The following is a 20,965-nucleotide window of genomic DNA, read 5'->3' as shown; positions in this document are numbered from 1 at the left end:
ACTAAACAATATTTATCTGTTCTCCCTTTATGTGTCCTGTTTGCGACACATGAAGTACTTTAATCTCTATTTCTTTTCTGTTTACTCTTATACTCTACATACTGTTTATTATCTGTTGTCCATATTGCTGCTTTCTCCTTTTTCGTATTTTCTTGTGTTTGGATGGCAAATATTATAAGATAAATGTTTGAGCTACTTGCTTGCTGCCTAGACTGTTGACTCTCTAGTGTTGCAGGTTCATTGCTTAGTTTTGATAATGACAAAAGGGGAAGAGGTGTTATTGGTATCAGTAAAAAAAAAAAAATTCTAAGTTCCTATGCATGTTTTTCTCATCCGTGTTCCTAATAGATCTTGATCTTGTTCCCAGTCCTAGTTGAGTCTAGGTACTTAGGCTGTGTGTGTTTTTGTTCTGTTTTTTTTTTTTTTTTTTACTGAAAACGAAAAAATAACATAGAAATTTTTTACCAATGATTTGCCATCATCAAAAAGGGGGAATATTGTTGTTTCACTATTTTGATGATGACAAATGATTATCTTTGCTTAACTTAGTTTCTTTTATTTCGTGTGTTATTAAATCTATTTTTCTTTACTAGGTTTAGTTGTTTTTGTTATCATTTAGGTATGTTATTTTTTCTTAGGTTTATTACTTTTTAATATCACTAATATTATGTTCAATAACTTATGGATAATTGATTAGGAGGATAATAAAAAATTAAGCTGTTAACTTTATTTGTGGTTGTTACTAATGATTTATATTATGGACGTAAATATTGTGAAATTATGTGATTCCATGATGTACTTATAAGTTTGTGCGCAGCAAATTAAAATTGATTACTTGATGAGGAGCTATTAAGGGCAAACTAGCAGCACCTAAAGAGGAGAGTTGTTAAGGCAGTTCCTAGATTTTAGGAACTGCAACAACCCACAACAGCCCGCCTTTTTTTGTGGCGTGTGATGATGGCTGGAGTTTCGGAACTAACACCAACACATAACTTCCAACTGATTTACCAACGGATAGAACGTGGAAGAAGTGAGGCTGAAATTCAGCTCCACTATGTTCGTGGAGAAGATCATGGGAAAAGTTGTTAACTACAAATATAATAGTTGTGTGTAATAAACTTTAGAGTTATGCTTTCAGAATTTTATTGTAATATTTTTGAGTGAAAGTATTTTCGGTTCTATCTCTTCTTTCATTATTATACACTGTATTAGAGATTGGGTTGTATGACAAAATCTGTAATCATTTTGAGAAAAGAGAAAGAGAAAGAAAGACTTCTAGTGAAGTCAAGAGAGAAAGTCACTTGTTCAGGGGGAACAAGGTGACAGGCAACAAGTTCCTAGAGGAACAGAGAAGGTCCAAGTTTAGGTTGTACAAAAGAGAGTCTTTTGGCCTAAAGTTATTAAAGTGAATTGAGTCAAAATCCCTCGTGGTCAAGGTTTTTCTTCCTATTGGGCCTCGGAAGTTTTCCTTGTAAAAATTCCCGTGTTATTATTTCTTTCAAGTTTATGTATTTATCTCTTTATTAGATAAAGACTTTTATTTCCGCAAAAAGTTAGAAAATCTCCCCAACTACAATTCACCCCCCTCTTGTAGTTGCCCAAGTGTTTGTACTCGACTAACAAATGTTAAAGGTTTGCAGTAATTTATCTTTCACTTGTTGCATATTGGTTATGAGTTGATATAATTTGTTTATATGATTTTCACAAGGTTTGGTTTTATATATCCCATATCTATGGAGGAAGTTGAAAGTAAAGCTTCTGTTCGTAAACTTGGAAGTCGTATGTCTCCATTTGGACTTCACTCTATGATTGAAAGGATGAGTTCTAAATCTATTTATCGAAATAAAAAAAGATTTAACTTACTTTAATTTCCGTGTAAAACATATAATCAAAACATATATTATGGAACAGTCATCCTTATTTATATATCATTATACACGATAAAAGTGTAATATACGAACTAGTATTTGGGCCCAGACATAATTGCCGGTTAGTACTGTTTTCTGAACTTGATGTGCATTTTTTTCCATTCCCATTAAAATATATTAGAGAAAACTCAACATTTAAAAGGTACAAATATAATAATGTTAACACTTAAAGCATGATTAAAAGTTGGTTTATATGGTAATTGTGTCATGTACAATATTAAAAGGTCACGGGTTCAAATCTTATTGCAAGCTAATTTTACTTTTGTACATTGACATGACTTATGTATACATTAGACAATTCTAACGGAGTAACAAATGTGCTACGTGGCATGTTTACATTGTCACGCACGACTTTTAATATATTTGTATAAGTAATATATAGGAAAAATTGTTTTAAATAAGACAACATTTACTCGATCTTTCTATTTTAAGTTTACCTTTTGATTATCCCGGATTGAGTTAGACTTGTATGTGTTTTTTTTTCTATTGAGTTTTTTAACCTATTTGTGACTTGTTTTTTTTTTTTTGACCGGTATTTGTGACTTGTTTAGTAGGTGACTTTGATACGTATTACAAGATCGCGTAAAGGTTGACTTATTTAAAACAATTTTTCCTAAGATAAAAACTAAAATCATGCAATTAAAATAAAATATAATATATTATCTAGTAGACTAGAACCTTCACACTTCCTTCCGAATTCCGAATAACGATACAATATCACCTTTACTTTCAAATTGCAGCATCCAGGTGATCCCCTCCACGCACAACTCACAAGTACCCGATTCTCCCCCCTCCCCACTCACTCAATCCTCATACAGATCATTCACACTACGATCAATTATCAAACCACGCATCTTCTGAATCTGTCACTCACAAACCATGAACAACTCCACCGCCTTAACTGTCCCAAACAACCCATACCTTCACGCATCCCCTGCTCCTCCACCGACAAACACATATAACAATCTCAGCCGAAAAGTTGAATCCGCCGCCAAAAAAGCCGAGTCATTTGCGGAAAACCTTTACAACCATCTCCGCACAGGACCCGGCCTCGTCGATGTCGCAATGACCCGTCTCGAGCAAGCTAGCCGGGTCATCGGGGCTGGCGGATGCGACAAAACTTTCAGCCGAGAGTTTGGAAATATACCCGGTGATAAGCTCAAGAATTCTTTTGTATGTTATCTATCTACTACTGGCGGGCCAGTTATGGGTACCCTTTATGTTTCTCACAAGCGAATCGGGTTTAGGGGTGATTCACCGGTCTGGAGTGGCCCGATTGGGGGCCCGGGTCAGTGGGTTCACTACAAAGTGATGTTGATGGTGGATCAGGTGTCGGCAATTAACCCTTCGGCTAACCCGGCTAAACCTGCTGAGAAGTATATTACGATCTTGACGAAAGATGGGCATGAGTTTTGGTTTATGGGGTTTATTTTTTATGATAAGGCGCTTAAGAATTTGTACAAGGGATTACAGCGCTGTAATTGATTTGTAATTGAATTTTGTTGGAATTTATGTATTCAATAAAAGTTAATTGGGTCTATTTTATGGCTTGAGAATTGTCCATTTCATTTTTTATATGAACATCATTTTCTCATACTTCTTCCTTTTTCTTTTTTTTTTTTTACTTGAAACACTTTTTTTTCATCAACTCCAATGCAAAATTTGTGTGGGTGAGACATAGAGAGGAAAAAAAAGAGAGGATCTCATGTGATTGGAGAGAGATAGAGAAAAAGAAAAGCAAGAGAGATAGAGAGAAAGGGAAAGAAAAAGCAAAAGCATAAAGTGTTGCAAGTAATAAATTATTTGTAAGTAAAAAAAATGGAGAAAATATATTGCTTCTTTAGACATGATGAATTTAAATTCAATTGAGGTATCTGATTTTGGGAAAGAATTAAATTGGTATGAAAGTTTTTAAGTTTCTCTGAAATCCTTAAAAGGGATATTAATGGAGAAGGTAACCGAAGAATAGAACAGGTGCATAAAGCACGTCTTTTTTTAGTTTGAGTCATCTTTTAATGGGCCACTTTAATTAATATAATGTCAAGTTCTAAATATAGGGGTTTGGAAGTCACATATGAATCCAATTTAAATGAATAATTGACTAGGAAGCCCAAACTTTAAAAATAACCGGTTAAGGCCCTTTTTAAACAAAGAGGCACAATTTTTCACTTAACAGGTTTTCAAGAGATGACAACCTTCCTTATAAAAGGGAAGGATGTAATGACAAAAGTTCATATCCATCTCCTAATATTAAAAAACCTCTCATCTCCCAAACTTTTTCTCTCTCACACAAGAAATCTTCATCGATTTCCAATCGTCCTCCTCAGAATTCTCCCTGTCTGAGAAGGTTAACTCCCTTGTAGTTAACCAACCGTGGCCCCAGGGGCCATCACTTCTTCCACCTCCTATAGAGGAGTCAGAGGAAGAGGAAGAGGAGGAAGAGGAAGAGAAAAAGGAGGAAGAAAGAGACTCCTCCTCTGAAGATGAAAGGGGCAACCTACCCCTTCTCATCAGAGGATAATTCCTCTAGAGACTCCTCATCTTCTCCATCAGATGATTCTGATGGGGATAAATGATGAGAAAGAAGAGGAGGAAGAAGAAGAGGATGTCCCTCCTCCTGCCCACCAATGGGAGGAGGAAGAAGATGATGACCAGCCTCCTGCAAAGAGGAGGAAGGTTCGTGGAAGCAACAGCAAGTCACAGGCCAAGGGCGACTATGGGGGCAGCGACTCTGAGGCTGACTCATACGCTTACAAGCCACCATCTCCAAAGCCTTAGTATAGCCTAGACTTAGGAAATTTAGTTCCTAAGTTTATTAAATTAAAGATTCTTAAAATCTTTAATTTAATTTAGGTTGTATTTTTTTCTAACTTCTTGTCTTTTAATGAAATATAAAAATATATTTTGCCTATCTCCTGCGCATTTTATTTATTCAATGCAATTTCAGTTTTTATCGGCGTTATTCACTTATTTATGCAATCTATATTTGTCCAATCAAAATATTAGATTTTTAATATTAAATAAGATGAAAGGTTCATAAAAACCATCACAACAAATAATGCACGTCCAATTAATTCCCATTAAAGAGATATATAAAATGACTCTTCGAAAACTAAAACTGAAATACGTTTAACTTGATACATGATTACTTCTAATAGTAATGATGAGATTTCCACTTGTATAAGCCATTAATATTAATGGTTTAACTCTAAAAATTTACAAGTACAAATTAAGAGTTAAGGGATACTTATTAATGGATTAATCCATGTTTACCCACTTTATCCACTAAGGGAAAAAATTGGGATATAGGATAACTAATCACGATTAAAATAATTAAACTATTTAATTAGATATATTTATAAAATAAACGTGACACTTGGTTATTCCTTATAAATAGGAACAAATATTTTATAAACGTATTATAAATATACTGTCAAGTAGTTAAGATTGATCACTACTATAATATCCTTCTTTTCACACAAAAACTTTTCATTCAAAAAACAATGGTCAATCCTCAAGTTGATGCTATCCCTAACTTTCTTGGAGAATGTTGGAGGCATAGATTCAACATTGACATTGTTAAGAAAGACTGGGAAGAATTCAAGGAGGTTGAAACCAATAAATGTCAGGTTAAGGTTCTCAAATACTTTGGGGAGGGTTCAAAGATCTAACCAAAAGATATAGAGAAAAAAGAGTCAAGAGCTACAAATGTAGGAAGTGACATAGATTTCCTAGCTGCTAATCTATGGCCCCTACTAGGAAATAATGATCTACTCAATCTTATGGTAGTATGCAAGGCTTGGGGAGAAAATATTGTTAAACAGTTTTTGCCTCCAAATTTAGCCTATATGTACCACAGGTCAATCATCTGTGAGAGCAGTCTAGGGGTGCTCATAAGGAAGTACCGGGTGATCCAATTGGAGAAAACACCAGCTTTAGGAAGCTAATCCAATATAAGTGCACTTGTCGTTTGTGGCAAGAGCATATGATGGATATGGGCTTCCTGGCCCTATGCCCTTAAATGAAGAATACTCGGATGATGATGATCCAGATGTGGATGAGAATAAGGAGCCACAAATCATCATTAACTTTACCCATCTTAGGGCAAGTTAGAGTATTAAAATAAATGTTGGACATCAGTTCATTCAGTTTATTAAGCTTAGTTTATCAACAATTGTTCAATGTTCGTAGTTTTTCTAAATACTATGTAACTTTTGTTGATAATCAACAAAGTGTATTTTTATTTTCGTGTCAATCTCAATATGAATCTTTACCTTATACGTATCAAATTACGTATTTATATTCATGATACTCAATTATTAACCTCAAATGTTTAAAGTATTTAGTGAATTAAATAATTAAAAATCTAGGCCCTAAGGTCTATAACATGAAGTTATTATGAGATTTATCAATAAATTGGTCAAGTTCTCTTTTAAATTTCTTGAAAAATGATCCAAACACTTATTGTTTAATCCTAGGAGTTATTATAAAAATGACTGTTATAGGAAACAAACCGGCTATTTAAAGAAGTTTGTGTTGAGAGATATTATTCATCATTCTATTTCTACCTTAAAAAGTTAGAAAAAAGCCTTTCTAATTATTCTCCTCTCATGTTACAAAAATTAAAAAGATGGAGTTCAACAATCATGAGAATGTAGTAGGCGATCTTGATGAAGACTGTTTCAACTATCATCAATACTTGGATATTATCCAAGAGAACAAAGAGGCCTTCATAATAACGAAGACTCAACAATGGGGTGAACATATGGCTAGGATCTTTGGAGATGATCCAACTGTGGATCCAGAAAATCCAGCGCTACCAAAGTTGGCGCCAACATGGATACACTGGCTACCTTTATTTGGCCAAGACTACTAGACAGTTCATAGGATGAACTACTATTAGTTTGTAAGAAATGGGGGAAGGAAGTCGCGAATGCCTTAAATTTTCCAAGACCTCAAACTCTTACTTGGGCCTACGCTAAAAGCTTGGTTCTAACATGTACCCTAACCTCAATCAAGGTTGTAAGGGTGGAACTAGGCCAAAACGAATTAGAGGGAAGAATAGTACACTTTAAGTGTCTATGTCCACTATGGGAGTTATGGGCTTCAGGAATTTTCTTCCCCTGGATGTATCTCGCTCTCCTAAATTGAAGATATGCTTGGGATAACACTTATTGCAGGATAATCTTCAAGGGAAGATTCAATTATGGCCCCGGAGATGGCTACTTTTTTGTTGTTATAAGATATGGAGCTGGATATGAAATCGAGAATGAAAACTACCATGCCATGGTAGGGCTTGTTTGCAGGGATCATCTCCAGAGAATCGCTTTTAGAGCGCTTGATTAAAATTGTAATGTTCATCTACAAATAGATAAATGTTAGTATTTACGAGATTATTTCTAAAAGTAATTTCTCAAATATAATAGGGAATGATAAATTATCAATAAAATAATTATATTTTATGGCATTTAAATAAGTTATCACGTGTCCTTTGATGCTTACTTTTCTTTAAATAACTGCCTTCTAATTAAACGGTTAAGAAAATAAGTGGATAATAGTTTAGGCCTTCGTCTATCAATATGTATGTGAAATGTGAAGGTCATGAAACAACATATGTGAAGGTTAGTGATAGATTTTACTCGTCTATCTATGTTTCGTCCAATATCTCCAACATATAAACCTTATCCCTCCAAATGTTTAAATCATCATAAAGCATTGGATATTATGTCTAGAGATTAGAATGAATTCATAAGGGAAGAATCCATTAATGGGATACTAAGATTGATAAGTGTTTTGGCAAACATCCTATTATACAAAAGGATCCAAAACATGTAAATAAATCTAAGGCCTTTCAAATAGGGTCAGATGTAGATTTAGTGCAAGCATGTGTATTTCCAAAACTTGACACAAATGACCAAGTTACTTCCTTATTGGTGTGCAAATCTTGGAGTAAAGCCATCATGGAAGAAATTTGGCAACCAGATATACCTTGGAGATATCTCAGAAAAATCTTCGTTAAAGGAAATACAAAGAGTATAAAAGTCTTTCGAATGGTGAATGGATCATCTTCAAGAGATGTAGTACAATACATATGTACGTGCCAAATATGGCATAATCTTATAATCCTTGGTGCGGATCCCTATTGGATTTTACAAAGTTATCCCATGGGATCATATCCTAGACAAACTTTCCTAATGGATTTTATTTTGGCTAAAAGAAAAAAAAAAGGAAGGAATACATGATATATTATTCTTTTCAACCAAATTTAGCTACCCAAAAGAGAGATTTGTCGATCACCTTAAAATAATTGAAGAAGTTACTTTCAGGATGTTATTAAAAAAAATTGGTTATAGCCATTGAGCCTATTCCTCTGCTTATAATTTGTGGGTTCTGAGCACATCAGCTCACAAATCAGGGGGCAACTTGTTACTACCATCTTTATGTTTAAATAACATTTGATGCGATACATTGTATCAAGCCCCAAAGGGCTTGATGTTTAAAGTTTATATAATCATGGAGGCCCAGTTATACAATGAAGCTCGTGATAAATAGTCAACTAAATTGAAACAATTAGTTGCCCATGAAGGAAAGTCCAGCATTCAAGAATGGTCAAGAGATGAAAGTCAAGCGACGTCGAAGTACAGACGAAGACGTGGCTGGAAGTTAACTCGATTACAGAGCATGCAAGAACGTGGGTAAAAGGATTCAATCACTATGGCGCCAGAAGATGGCAGTTGTGATTTAAATCATAAATGATTCAGACCACTTCCCTCCAAGAGGCAAGGAACACACATCTCCGTAGTATAAATACAAGAAGGAATATCAGAAAAAGGACAACAAACACAACACACAACAAATGTGCAATTTACTTTTTTCTCTATCATAGCTTAACCTAGATTAGCCAACCCCCTTCAGAGGTTATAATTAGTCCTTAGCTAGAATTAGAGCATGTGTTGAGTCACAAATTTGTTCAGTCTCCAGTTTTAGTCGAAATTCATGGAGGTATACATCTTCATGTTTATCCTTTAATTGTGCAGCCCGGTTTATTTTCATGTGTGTTATAAAAGAATCTTTCTAGAAGTTTGTGATATATGTGGGAATATTCAGCTTTAACTAATAGATTAATTATTGCATTAACTGACTTCTTTGATACTAATCGCCTGAATTTATTACGCGTTATAGTTTAATTACATTACTCTATAACAAAGTACGTTAGCAAGGTTTTATCTATTTAAAATCGGTAACCCCCTGGGACTAAGACTTTTGTGGCATTCAGTATCTAACTATTGGGTGTGCATTAACTTGTTTGCAAAGTCATCCAACTGATTTTGCACCAATAATAACAGAGAATTCATGTGTGTCTGTCGTGTGATTGTGTGTGTTGGAGGAAGAAAATTTGGTGCTTAGTGTTGTTATAATTTTTCTTGAAATGGTATTATATACGTGTTAATACTTGAATATTATGCTTTAGGATGTTTGTTTCTTTTTCTGCTCAATTTGATAATTGTTTATGATTATGATGAATAATTATTTGACATTTCATGTGTAGGTATGTGTTATAAAGAGTTCTTCTATGCTATGATTTGGAGGAATAGTGATGTGAATATGTATCATTTGTATGAATTGTTTCTCATGAAATTTGGTTCAGTTTGAGCTACTGACTGTTATGTCCTAATATTTGCTCAAGTTGGAAAATGCAGGTAGGGCGTTTGTTATTATTTGCTCAGTTTGGTCCAGTTTGAGCTACTGACTGTTATGTCCTAATATTTGCTCAAGTTGGTTCAGTTTGAGCTACTGACTGTTATGTCCTAATATCTGGAAATCAGCTAAGGATAGTCAGGTAGCAGTAATTGCAAGTATTCAGAGGTTCCGAAAGATATTTCAAAAGGAGTGCATAATCACTAAGAAAGACTCGGTTAAAAGACATTGCCACAGCAGCTGTTGCCTAAAAAATAGGAGGAGACTCATGGTTGAGCAGGAGATGGAGCTATTCCTTGATTTTAGGAGATTGTGGCAAAGGAATAGGAGTTAGTTGCTAATGGGTAGATTTAAACAACGTTAAGTAGTATGCACTTGTATAAATAGAAAAGAATGATATAAGGAATACATAAATTTACATCAGTTACATTCAGTTATTTCTTTGCTCTCTACAATACTCAAAAGATACTTAGCATAAGCTGTAATTCTCTGATATAGTGGATTGGTGGACTCAATTCCACCCGCGATTTTTTACCCTTATTCCTAGGGTTTTCCGCATCACCATCTCTTGGTGTCTTGTTTCTTTTCGCATTTGTGCATTTAGTAGTTAGCCTTCTTTCTTGTTACTAGCTAGATTCCCATTAGCTATAGATCCTCAGCTAAGTTTTGCCTATGCAGAATTTGGCATGAACACTGACTGCCGTGAAGTTTCTCCCAGTTGTGTTAGGCGCATTGTTGTTGCGCTAGACGCAATGCTGATGCGTTAAATGCATGAGCCTTGCTCGAGCGCACGCACGGCTGATAGAAGCTCATTGCCAATTTGTTCGTCAGTTGTGTGCGTGGAAGTTTGTCATTTCTACAGTTTATTGTCTTTGTTGAATTGGAAATGTTGTCTATGTTTATGTAATCATGTTTTGGGGGATGTATATGTATATGTATGTGTATGTGTATGTGTATGTGTATGTGTATGTGTATGTGTATGTGTCTGGATGTATGCGGAATTATGAGTGTTGTTGTTTTAGTTGTTGGATTTAATGCTTCTATTATGATTATAGAACCATGTTTTAAAACCATATTTGGTGGGACTTGGTTATATTATGGAGACTTTGATGTTATTATACTTTTGATGAGAAGAATGAGATTTTTATGATGAATTGAATACTCAGGTTGGCATCCTAGTTTTTCTGCAAATCTGGATATAAGGCTATTTGGGCATCCGTATTGATATTTTTTATTTAGAGAATTATTTAGATGGATTGATGATTTTATTTTATTTGAGATGTAAGATATCTGGAGGGATACACATAAACCTCAGTGAAGAACATGCTAACAACCTAGGTTGCGATCTATGGGTGTTATCTAACTTAATTGTTGTCGACTTGTCGTCCGACAGGGCAAGAAGTACTAAGTTGGGTACTATCTTGTATCGGGAGTTCAATCATTATTAGACACGTGTAGTAGAGAACGTAATCCCATAGGCTGTCTGGAGGTTACGATCTAACAAACCTAATAAAGTGGGTTGCGTTCCACTGTCGTTCTGCTGTTTCACAAAATTTATTCTTTATTTATTTGGTTTTAAAGAATGTTGAGGTGACTAACATTTTGATTGGTTGAGTGTTTTCTATTTATTCATGCAATTTCATGTTCGAGTCTTTGATTTTCCATGAGTAAGATGTATTGGAATTGTTGGTGTATTATATTTTTCTAAGTATTGTGATGATTTCTTGGCTTTTAAATATTGCTTGTAATGTTATCTTGATTCTAATTGTTTTGGGAGAACTGCTAACTACTCCCTACTATTTGTGGATTATTTTTTGTTTTATATACTTTTGCAAATGGAGTTAAAAGCTAGATTGATCACTATATAGGCTCGAGAAGTGAGGATAGGAAGATTATCTAAGCTTGTTGTTTTGGTTATAGTACATGACATATATGATGGATTCAGAAGATCTTTTAACCTCGTAGGTGTTAAATAGGTTGGATGGTTTTGTTTTGTGTATTGTGTTTGCCACGATGCGTTTTGACTTTTGTTTCACTGTGATGGATTTGTGGAAGTTTTCGTTGTCTCTTTTTGGATATCTTGGATATCTTTGACTTGGATTATTTTTCATTTTATAATAATGACTATATTTTGGACCCGTGCAAAAATGCACGGGAACTTTTTTGTTTAATAAGCATGTTTATATACCAACTACAGTAAAAGCATATAAAAGATTCTCTATGTCCACTCGATTTAATATACGCTTATGTACTACTCGAAACTCAAATGAGTTTAACCTCTATACCTTTGAACGATGTATTGAAATACAGAATAATACTATACATATTTAACCAAAAACAAAGCATCAATTATGCACTTTACACAGAAAGACAAAAAATGCTCCTTTATATTAATTATGAAGTTGTTTTGCAAATACATGACACTCTTAGGTTGTAGAAGACTTATTTATATATGTCATTAGCTATAATATTAGACATATCATGTTCTTTCTCACAAATCAGTATTATTATACACTTTTTACCCATGACTTTAGAAATGACCACATAAATTGGCTATGACTGAAAATCGAACTTGGGAGATACAAACCCATATGTGATAGGGATATCTTTGACTTTTATTTATAATCATTGCAAAACACAATTCAAGGGAAATTTTGTTCCATTTGACAGAATGAGTGTCATACGGGGTATAAATACCATACTACTCCCCTTTCCTTGACATACTCAGGCCCCTTTAAATGATTCTCTAGGAAATACCAAATATATGTTTTCTACTATATATAGTTGATATAGGATCATTTCCCTTTCCCCAGCTAAAAAAGTAGCGTGATTGATTTTCTTGTTGCTGGCTCCTTGAGCCACCCCGTGTCCTTGCCACCGCCTGGTTGATTGTTTTTTCATCTTTTTTTATTCTCATTTTAGAAGTGTAATCTCCTTTTATTTGGAGCCCCTTAGCTTGAACATGTCTATGACCTCGAAGATGAATGTTCGATTATCCATGTACCACAATTAACCAAATTTAGTAGAAGAAATACGCTACCCATTGGTAGAAAATATGACTTGTTTTGTAGAAAATTAAATAATTCATAATTTACGTTTGATAAAAATGCACGGGATGAGATAGCCCGTGCAATAAAAAAAACTCAAACGGCATAAGATAAATACATCACGTTGATGTCATTATTTGTATAATCCATGTTATTTTAAAGTCATTAATTTTACTCAAACAAAATTATGGTTTTTATTTAAAGAATTATAAGAAATAACATAAAGAATTATGATTACCATAACGATCATAACTTACTAATAGAAAGTGGTCATACTCGACCAAAATGCACACCTCTATTATGCAACTTAGTAAAATTAGAATTTAGCATATACTATTTTTCATATTGTTTTGCCCTACTCAATGTAAACCAATCTTAAATAGAAACCACCCTCATCCCTTTAATTTTATTCTCATAGTCACCCCACTAATCATACAATTAACTTCAAATTGAACAAAAATATTGACTTCAATTTATACTTGACATTCACCTATCGCTTATCTCAAGAACAAAGGGGTATTATAGACATGTATTTAGTTCCACTATAAAAATCATGATCTGAATACATAGGTGTTAAATAAATTTAACACGTCAAGTTTGGATTTGTCAATATTTAAACTTATAGTATGATTAATACGATTCGATAAGTGTTTCAATAAAATAAGTAACCCATTTCTTTACATTTGAAAATTTCATGTGATAGAATAGATCTAGTTCGATCTTGGTTATGCATTAGTTTTAAGTGATTATACTCCACTTATGATGAAACTAATTTTAATAATGTTATAATCTTAACATATATTTATTGAGATATAAAGAGTTTAACTTTCTTCCTTCTTTAATATATCATAATTGCATAAATGAAATCTCCTAATCATCTACGAACTTTATTTAAGTTATCAAATAGTTATCTATTTTTCTTCTCATTGAGATCTAAAGAATTCCTTAAATCTGAACCGTAATGTTATGATGTTATCAACTGAACTTTCCTTTAATCTTTTTTATTTTTTGACTAAAATTATCTTCATAATCTTTTGTGTTCCTTCACCAAGTGATATCTACCATTTTGTTTGATGACTCAATTTTTTAGCTTCATTGAAAAATTCTCTAACTTCAGACCATGTGGCTTCAAGGATTTTGTTTTCGATATAGAGATATTATAATTCAAAAAAAAATTAAATACATACTTTATTTAATGGTTGTGTACATATTTAATAAATTTCGATAGTCATTATTAACATCCATTTCAACCAACAATCACAATTATCAAAATTATGAGTAGATAAAGGAAATGTTAACACAACAATCTATTATATTTATAAATGTGATCAATTATAATGAAAGTGAAAATAAGTTGCCTATGGACTTTGCCTACAAAAAATAAGAAAAAATAATAATAATTGTATTACATATAACTATACCTTTACCTACAAAAAATATGCATACTTACATTCCCACCTTTTTTTGCTATCATAATGTTAACTTTCACCAAACAAATTTAACGACAATCTTTCATATGGCAAGTTAAGTTCTCCCTCTTTTACAAATTATGCAACTTAGACCCGAAATTTTAGTCATAGTAGATTAACAACCCCCCCCCCCCCCTACACACACACACACATTTTATTCCATGCTTAATATGATTTAACCCAATTTTATTATATGAACATTTAATATATTCATTTCTTTTTTGTAGAAGATTCATTAACAGATAATATTTTATGGATTATATAATTGTAAGACATAACTATACTTTTACCCATGAAAATATGTATATGTATAATATACATAATACACTTTCCAAGTATTTCCTCTCTGCAACATGAACTCTCACCCCAAAAATTTATGGTCATCTTTCATGATATTTTTCATGATTTTCGTGATTGATAATGTATCATATGATTCACCATATCATAAATGCTTTAAAATTTAGGGTGCGTTCTCTCAACCTAAATTCTCCTAAACCTAACTGAACTTCTCTTCATCAAAACAAATTTAACATTGAAGTATGTGATGCATCCATACTTGAATTCCTATATACGATCATTGTATGAACTTTCAATGTTGTCACAAGAATGGAAAATGAAGACAAAATTATTAATGGTTGCTTGAAGGTGTGTTAGTTTAGTGGAAAATAGAGCAATTTACAATTTCCAATTATCATTGAAAAAAAATCTCAACAATTATCAATACGCTAATAATATCGTATAACTCAAAATTAATTGAATGAATAATGTGTAGAACAAATAATCGAATTATCCAATAGCAATCTTAGCAATTGAAATAATGCTTATCTCTGTTGTAGTCTCAAAATTATAATCTTAGCCTGAAAAACATTCAATATGATCAACACATAATCGTCTTAAGATATTTAGTAAGAATATAAATCAACTTCTTTGCTAAAAAAAAAAAAGAATATCAATCAGCTTTCGTTTCTTCTCAAAATCATCAACTTAAGCCGTAACTCTTTCTTTAGCCTCTTACGTTGTTGACAAAGGACATATGAATATATTATTGTTTTGATAATAGTTAGATGTTGAACTTATTTTTCACCCTAATCATAAATGCAACAATATTCATGGGACTTGGAAGGATAATGTAAGACCTAAACTCGCAATATAGTTATGCTGCATGTATAGGGAAATTCATGAAGGGGTGAGATATGTTGACGAAGATGAATAGATGAGTCATGCTAAGCTATGGTTTCATGTTTATTTATAGTTGAAAATTTTGTACATACGTAGACTAAATTAATTTCAGAAAAAATAATTTAATTACATTAGCTTAAATTAGGCAATGAGTTTTCGGAAGTAACCAATTTTGGTAATTGAATTGGATCATTTAAATGTTAAATGCTTGATTGAAGTAATTGATTGTTATCTATATTACTAACATAAACAATTTTTTCTAATTGATTTGTTTCCTTACATGTTAAATGCTTGATTGAAATAATTGATTGATTTCTATATTATTAACCTAAATGGTTTTTTTAAAATTGATTTGATTCCTTAAATGTTAAATTATTGATTGAAGTAATTGATTGATTTCCATATATGACCCATGCATAATCGTACACACGGACACCCTATGTGATAACTTTGATTTGTATTGTGCTCTACTTTTGCTTGGTGAATATGAGCTTGCTACATTTGATTTAGGATTTTGCTTTATATATTAATATATAAATATAGATATATATATATTTTCAGATTAATGATTTCCTACATTTTATGATTTTTCAATTAGCTAAGATTTTGGATTTGGTATCTAATTGGTTATATTAAGCTATTTGGAAAGAAAAAATGCACGTAGCAAAAATATTGTAATGTAATTAAGAAATTACATTACAATATAGCAACATTATTATAGTATGATTTACTAATCACTATTATTATAATACCGTGATTTTATTTGCTATACTGAAATATATATAAACTAAAAGATGTATGTATGTCAATGATGAATATTCTAAACATTAAATCATACTAATATAATCTATCAAAAAACATAGCGTAGCGTTTTGTACCTATAAATAATAGTGATTTCCAACCAAAAAAAGTTAAAAAAAAAAACAACTTATATATTATTAACCAACCATTATTTACACATTTCATCTTCTAAAACCAAACTCTATCCTCTCTCACACTACAAGAATATACGTCATTAACGATGGCTTAGAGTCGTCGCTAATGATAAAAAAAACCGTCGGTATTGAGATTAACGACGGCCAACGGTCGTTGATCATCAGACGTTGCATATATAGTCGGTGTTTGAGACAACAACGACGGCCATTCTCATAAATTAAGCTTGGTTAGATTTCATGTTGATCGTCGGACGTTGCATATAAAACCTACCGTAGCCATTTCCAAGGAGGAAACCAACAATTATCAACCACCTATCTTCCACATCAACCCAAAAAACAAAATAGATTAAACTTGGTTGGATTTCATGTTCTCCAACAATATAATTTCCCTACCATTCTCATAAATTTTCTATGGTTTTATGGCATCGTTTATGGAACTTGAAAATTCTATTTTATGTTCTACCAGTTATTGGATTTCAACAACAAAAGATCAAAATTAAGCTTAATGCATGTGGGATTCATTAATAGATTGTGTCGCATATATGTTCTTCAATTACATGCATGAAGTCAGGAAAATATAAAATTGTCATTTGATCAAGTTGCAAAATTTAGATGTGTTTATGTTGGAAGATTTGTATATAAAAAAATAAAATTGGATCATTTATATCCTTCGATCCACAAAATCAAGATGTTTTAAAGCCGGATCAATGCCGGCGCCGAGGCCCGGATGGGCTTGCGATCTCTGGCGATGCCATGATGAAGAAGAGAAGATCTCCCTACTCTATAATATCAGCATACGTATAACTCTTCTAATTTTAAAATTTCTGATAATTTGTGTTATGGTGTGGTGTGGTGAGACAAAGGCCAAAGCACCATTCATATGTATACTACTTATGGCCGGGTATAATTTAGGTTTTATATTTACTTTATTTATATATGTAATTTACTCGTAGTAAGGAAAAATTGTTTCCTTAATATTAGCGTGGTTGGTTGATTTGGTAACTAATTAATTATTGCCTTAATTGTTTCGATTACGTATCAATTACAACCGTGATTGATATTCAATTTTTTTTATTTTAACGTGCAATTTGAGTGTATCAATTACATAGATTACATGATTGACATAATTGTTTCCTTAATTATATAGATTACCTATCAATTAAAATCCGTGATTGGCGATAATTATATAGATTACTGAATCAAATATATGTTTGATTAAGGGAAGGGATATGCGTGATTATGGGAATTTCATATTCTTTGATTCCTTTGCCACGTGGACCATCTAATTGAGCTTCGAAAAATACTAATCAATGGAGCATGCCACATCATGCCACGTGGGATTGAAATCTTTAACTGAACGACATGTGGCCTGAAGGATTCTTCTTTAGATATATATATAGATGTTTTAAACCTTTAAAGTGAAAATTGTCACGACGATAATTTTGCTATCGTCTATTTCTGAATTTTTTTTTATTTCTTTAATTCATTCTCGTATAAGAACAAAGTGTTACATCATGGGTGGTTTTGGTTCATCCTAAGAGCAGCCTTCATAATGTCTGAAAAATAAAATTGTGATATCAATCTTAATAATGTAGGCCCTTAACAATGGTAGAGAAAAAGATTATGGTACGATTCACCCCATTAGGGAGCATGGGACGATCAAAGTGGTGATTAGCCGTGGGGTAGGGCCCACACTGCTGGTACAAAAATAATTTCTTTCACACCCCACAGTCAAAAACCATTTTTTTACCTGAAAAAATGAATGTATTTAGCATTTTTAACGCGCGCGTTTGAACAAATCAGTCGCTGCACCTTGTCAAGTTCTGGTAGGAAATATTCTAAAAAATACAAAGCAAAGAAAAAAAATTATCAATCGCTCTATTTTTCAAGCTCAACAAATGAAGACCAATTTTGCAATATATTGGGCAACTTATTTTTCTACTTTCTTACTAATTTTTCTTATTTATACGAAATATCATCCAATTTTCATTTCAAAAAAAAATCTAAATTGAAATATTAAAATCTCATTATGTGTTTATTTTTAGTTAAATGTTGTATTAATAATTAATATCAATTACTAACGAAAGTTTCATATTATTATGAAATAAATAATAAATATATTGCATAATGGTAATTGGTTGATGGGAGAGAAAAAATAATTGGATAGGGTAAAAAATAAAAGAGAGAAAAATAGTAGTTAGGATGATCTTTCTTTTGTTCATAGTTAAGGAGGATGGTTGGGAATGTGGGGTGATATTTTTTTTTTACAAATTATTAGAATAAGCGGTCTAATTTTAATATAAAATTGGACGAACCTAATACTTAATTTTTCTAACAACCTCATTCCATTTTACTCTATAACAACACTATTCTAGTCATTCCTTCTCTTCTACTTCCTTTGTTTTCTTGATTCTCGAACTACAACAAACAATTTCAAAAAATAACTCGGTAGTCTTACAAAACGGATTAAACTAGTCACTAAATGGACTAAATCAGTCAGTGAATGAATTAAAGAATATCATTACTGAATAGATTAAACTAGTCACGAAATAGATTAAACTGATCTCTAAATAGATTAAACAAGTCACAATATTAGAAAACAAGGTGACATGTTCTTCTTAATATTAGATTTGGATCGTGCCTAATTTTAAATTAAAAGTAGACGGTCTCTTACAAGACTAGCTGGTTTTTTTGAGGGGCAGTTTTAGAGAGGGAGTGGAGTGATATTTAGGCTGGCGTTTGGTTGGATGTAAAACATTTTCAATGTAAAATGGTTTTTTATGTAAAATATTTTACAATGAAAAATTCAAATGCAAAGCTAATTTTCCTTTGTTTGATTCAATGTAAAAAAAAGTTATGGAAAAGAGAAAAATGGAAGGGGAAGGGAGAGGATGGATAAGAAGATAGTAAAAGTTTGCTAAAGAAGAGGGAGGAAAATGTGTTTTCCCTTCTTTTTGAAAGGAAAATGATTTTCACCTAAAGCCCCCTTGATTGAAATCTTGTTTTACACCCCTTATCAAACCAAACACCGGAAAATGAAAGGAAAAGGAAAACTCGTTTTCATGAAAAATATTTTACACCTTACCAAACGAAGCCTTAAATACAATATTAATAGAGAAGGTATTGTGTCAGACTCGTCTGACACGATACAACTGGTCGGACCACATCAGTTAGTCTTAATTTTTTTTTCAGTTAGTCTTAATTTTTTTTCAGTTAGTCTTCATTTTTTCAGTTAGTTTTCATTTTTTTTCAGTTAGTCTTCATTTTTTTTCAGTTAGTCTTCATTTTCTTTTCAGTTAGTCTTCATTTTCTTTTCAGTTAGTCTTCATTTTTTTTTTCAGTTAGTCTTCATTTTTTTTTCAGTTAGTCTTCATTTTTTTTCAGTTAGTCTTCATTTTTTTCAGTTCAATTTTTTTTCAAATGGTTTCAAATTTTTTTTAATTGGTTTTAAATTTTTTTCAGTTGGATGTAAGTTACCTCTAAATGAAAGTAAGTTACCTCTAAATGAAAGTAACTTAGGTCTAAATGAAAGTAACTTAGGTCTAAATGAAAGTAAGTCAGGTCTTAATGAAAGTAAGTTAGGTCTAAATGAAAGTAACTTACCTCTAAATGAAAGTAACTTATCTCTAAATGAAAGTAAGTTACCTCTAAATGAAAGTAACTTACCTGTAAATATTTCTGAAAAAAGGCTTCATGTACAGTATACTATACTCCATACTCATGTCCTTTCAGTTAGTCTTCATTTTTTTTCAGTTAGTCTTCATTTTTTTTTTTCAGTTGGTCATCATTTAGTTAATGTTTTTCAGTTAGTTTCTAATTGTTTTTCAGTTAGTCTTCATTTTTTTTCAGTTAGTCTTCATTTTTGTTTTCAGTTTGTCTTTATTTTTTTTCAGTTGGTCATCATTTAGTTAATACTTTTCAGTTAGTTTCTAATTTTTTTCAGTTAGTCTTCATTTTTTCAGTTACTCTTGATTTTTTTTCCTCTCCAATTCGACTCCACCTTGATGGCCCTTGGTTTTGCACCCCCTCCCTCTGTTTATAATCTTTCTTACTTTTCCTTTAATCAAACAGACACACCTTCTTCTCAAATTCCCATCTTCTTTCACTCCCACAGAATACATATCTACAGGTGTGCAATAAGACGTAGTTAACTAACTGTATTTACTGTGTTCTCCTGCACACAAACAAATCTTTCCAAGATCTTTCTTACTCTTTCAATTTCTTCTTTTGCTTCCATTATTAACAACATCAACAATGGCTGTTGTAGCTACTGTTGCAGGTAACATCATTACTCCACCATTGTTATCTCGTCTCAAGCTCAAACCTCCAAATACACCTCTTCTTTCTCTCTCCTCTTTTCAATCTAATCTCTTTGGCCTTCGCCTCTGCATTACTTCCTTCAAATTTCATTACTTCCTCCAAATATATGAAATAATTTCATGTAATATTGTTGTGATGTGAGATTGGATCCATGAAATGAAATAAGAGAGAAAGAGAGGAGAAGAAGTGGAGAAGTTAAAAAAATCAACCCGTCCGACGGAAATTGTTGGGTCAGACGGTCTGACTCAATACTTTCACATATTAATAATGGTAACTATTATAAACGTGTACCAAGTTGCAATACTATCCAGCTCCTTATGATGGATGAGAGTGAGTGAGACTAGTGAATTTTGATGTTTTATGTGCTTAAGTTTTAAATCTACAATACT

General features: G+C 32.3%; 1 protein-coding gene across 1 annotated transcript; it reads left to right on the top strand.

Moving 5' to 3' along the window:
- Window positions 1-2,807: 2,807 nt before the first annotated feature.
- Window positions 2,808-3,413, top strand: LOC104903358 (GEM-like protein 1). Its single transcript, XM_010691382.2, has one exon. The coding sequence runs from the start codon at window positions 2,808-2,810 to the stop codon at window positions 3,411-3,413; it is 606 nt and encodes a 201-aa protein (XP_010689684.1).
- Window positions 3,414-20,965: the final 17,552 nt, after the last annotated feature.

The sequence above is a fragment of the Beta vulgaris genome, chromosome 9 (genome assembly GCF_026745355.1).
Source record: "Beta vulgaris subsp. vulgaris cultivar EL10 chromosome 9, EL10.2, whole genome shotgun sequence".
Lineage (NCBI taxonomy): Eukaryota > Viridiplantae > Streptophyta > Magnoliopsida > Caryophyllales > Amaranthaceae > Beta > Beta vulgaris.
This window is presented reverse-complemented; position numbering and strand designations above follow the sequence as displayed.

Excerpts from the sequence above, each read along its gene's own strand:
- LOC104903358 (XM_010691382.2), top strand. The coding sequence starts at position 2,808 with ATGAACAACTCCACCGCCTTAACTGTCCCAAACAACCCATACCTTCAC.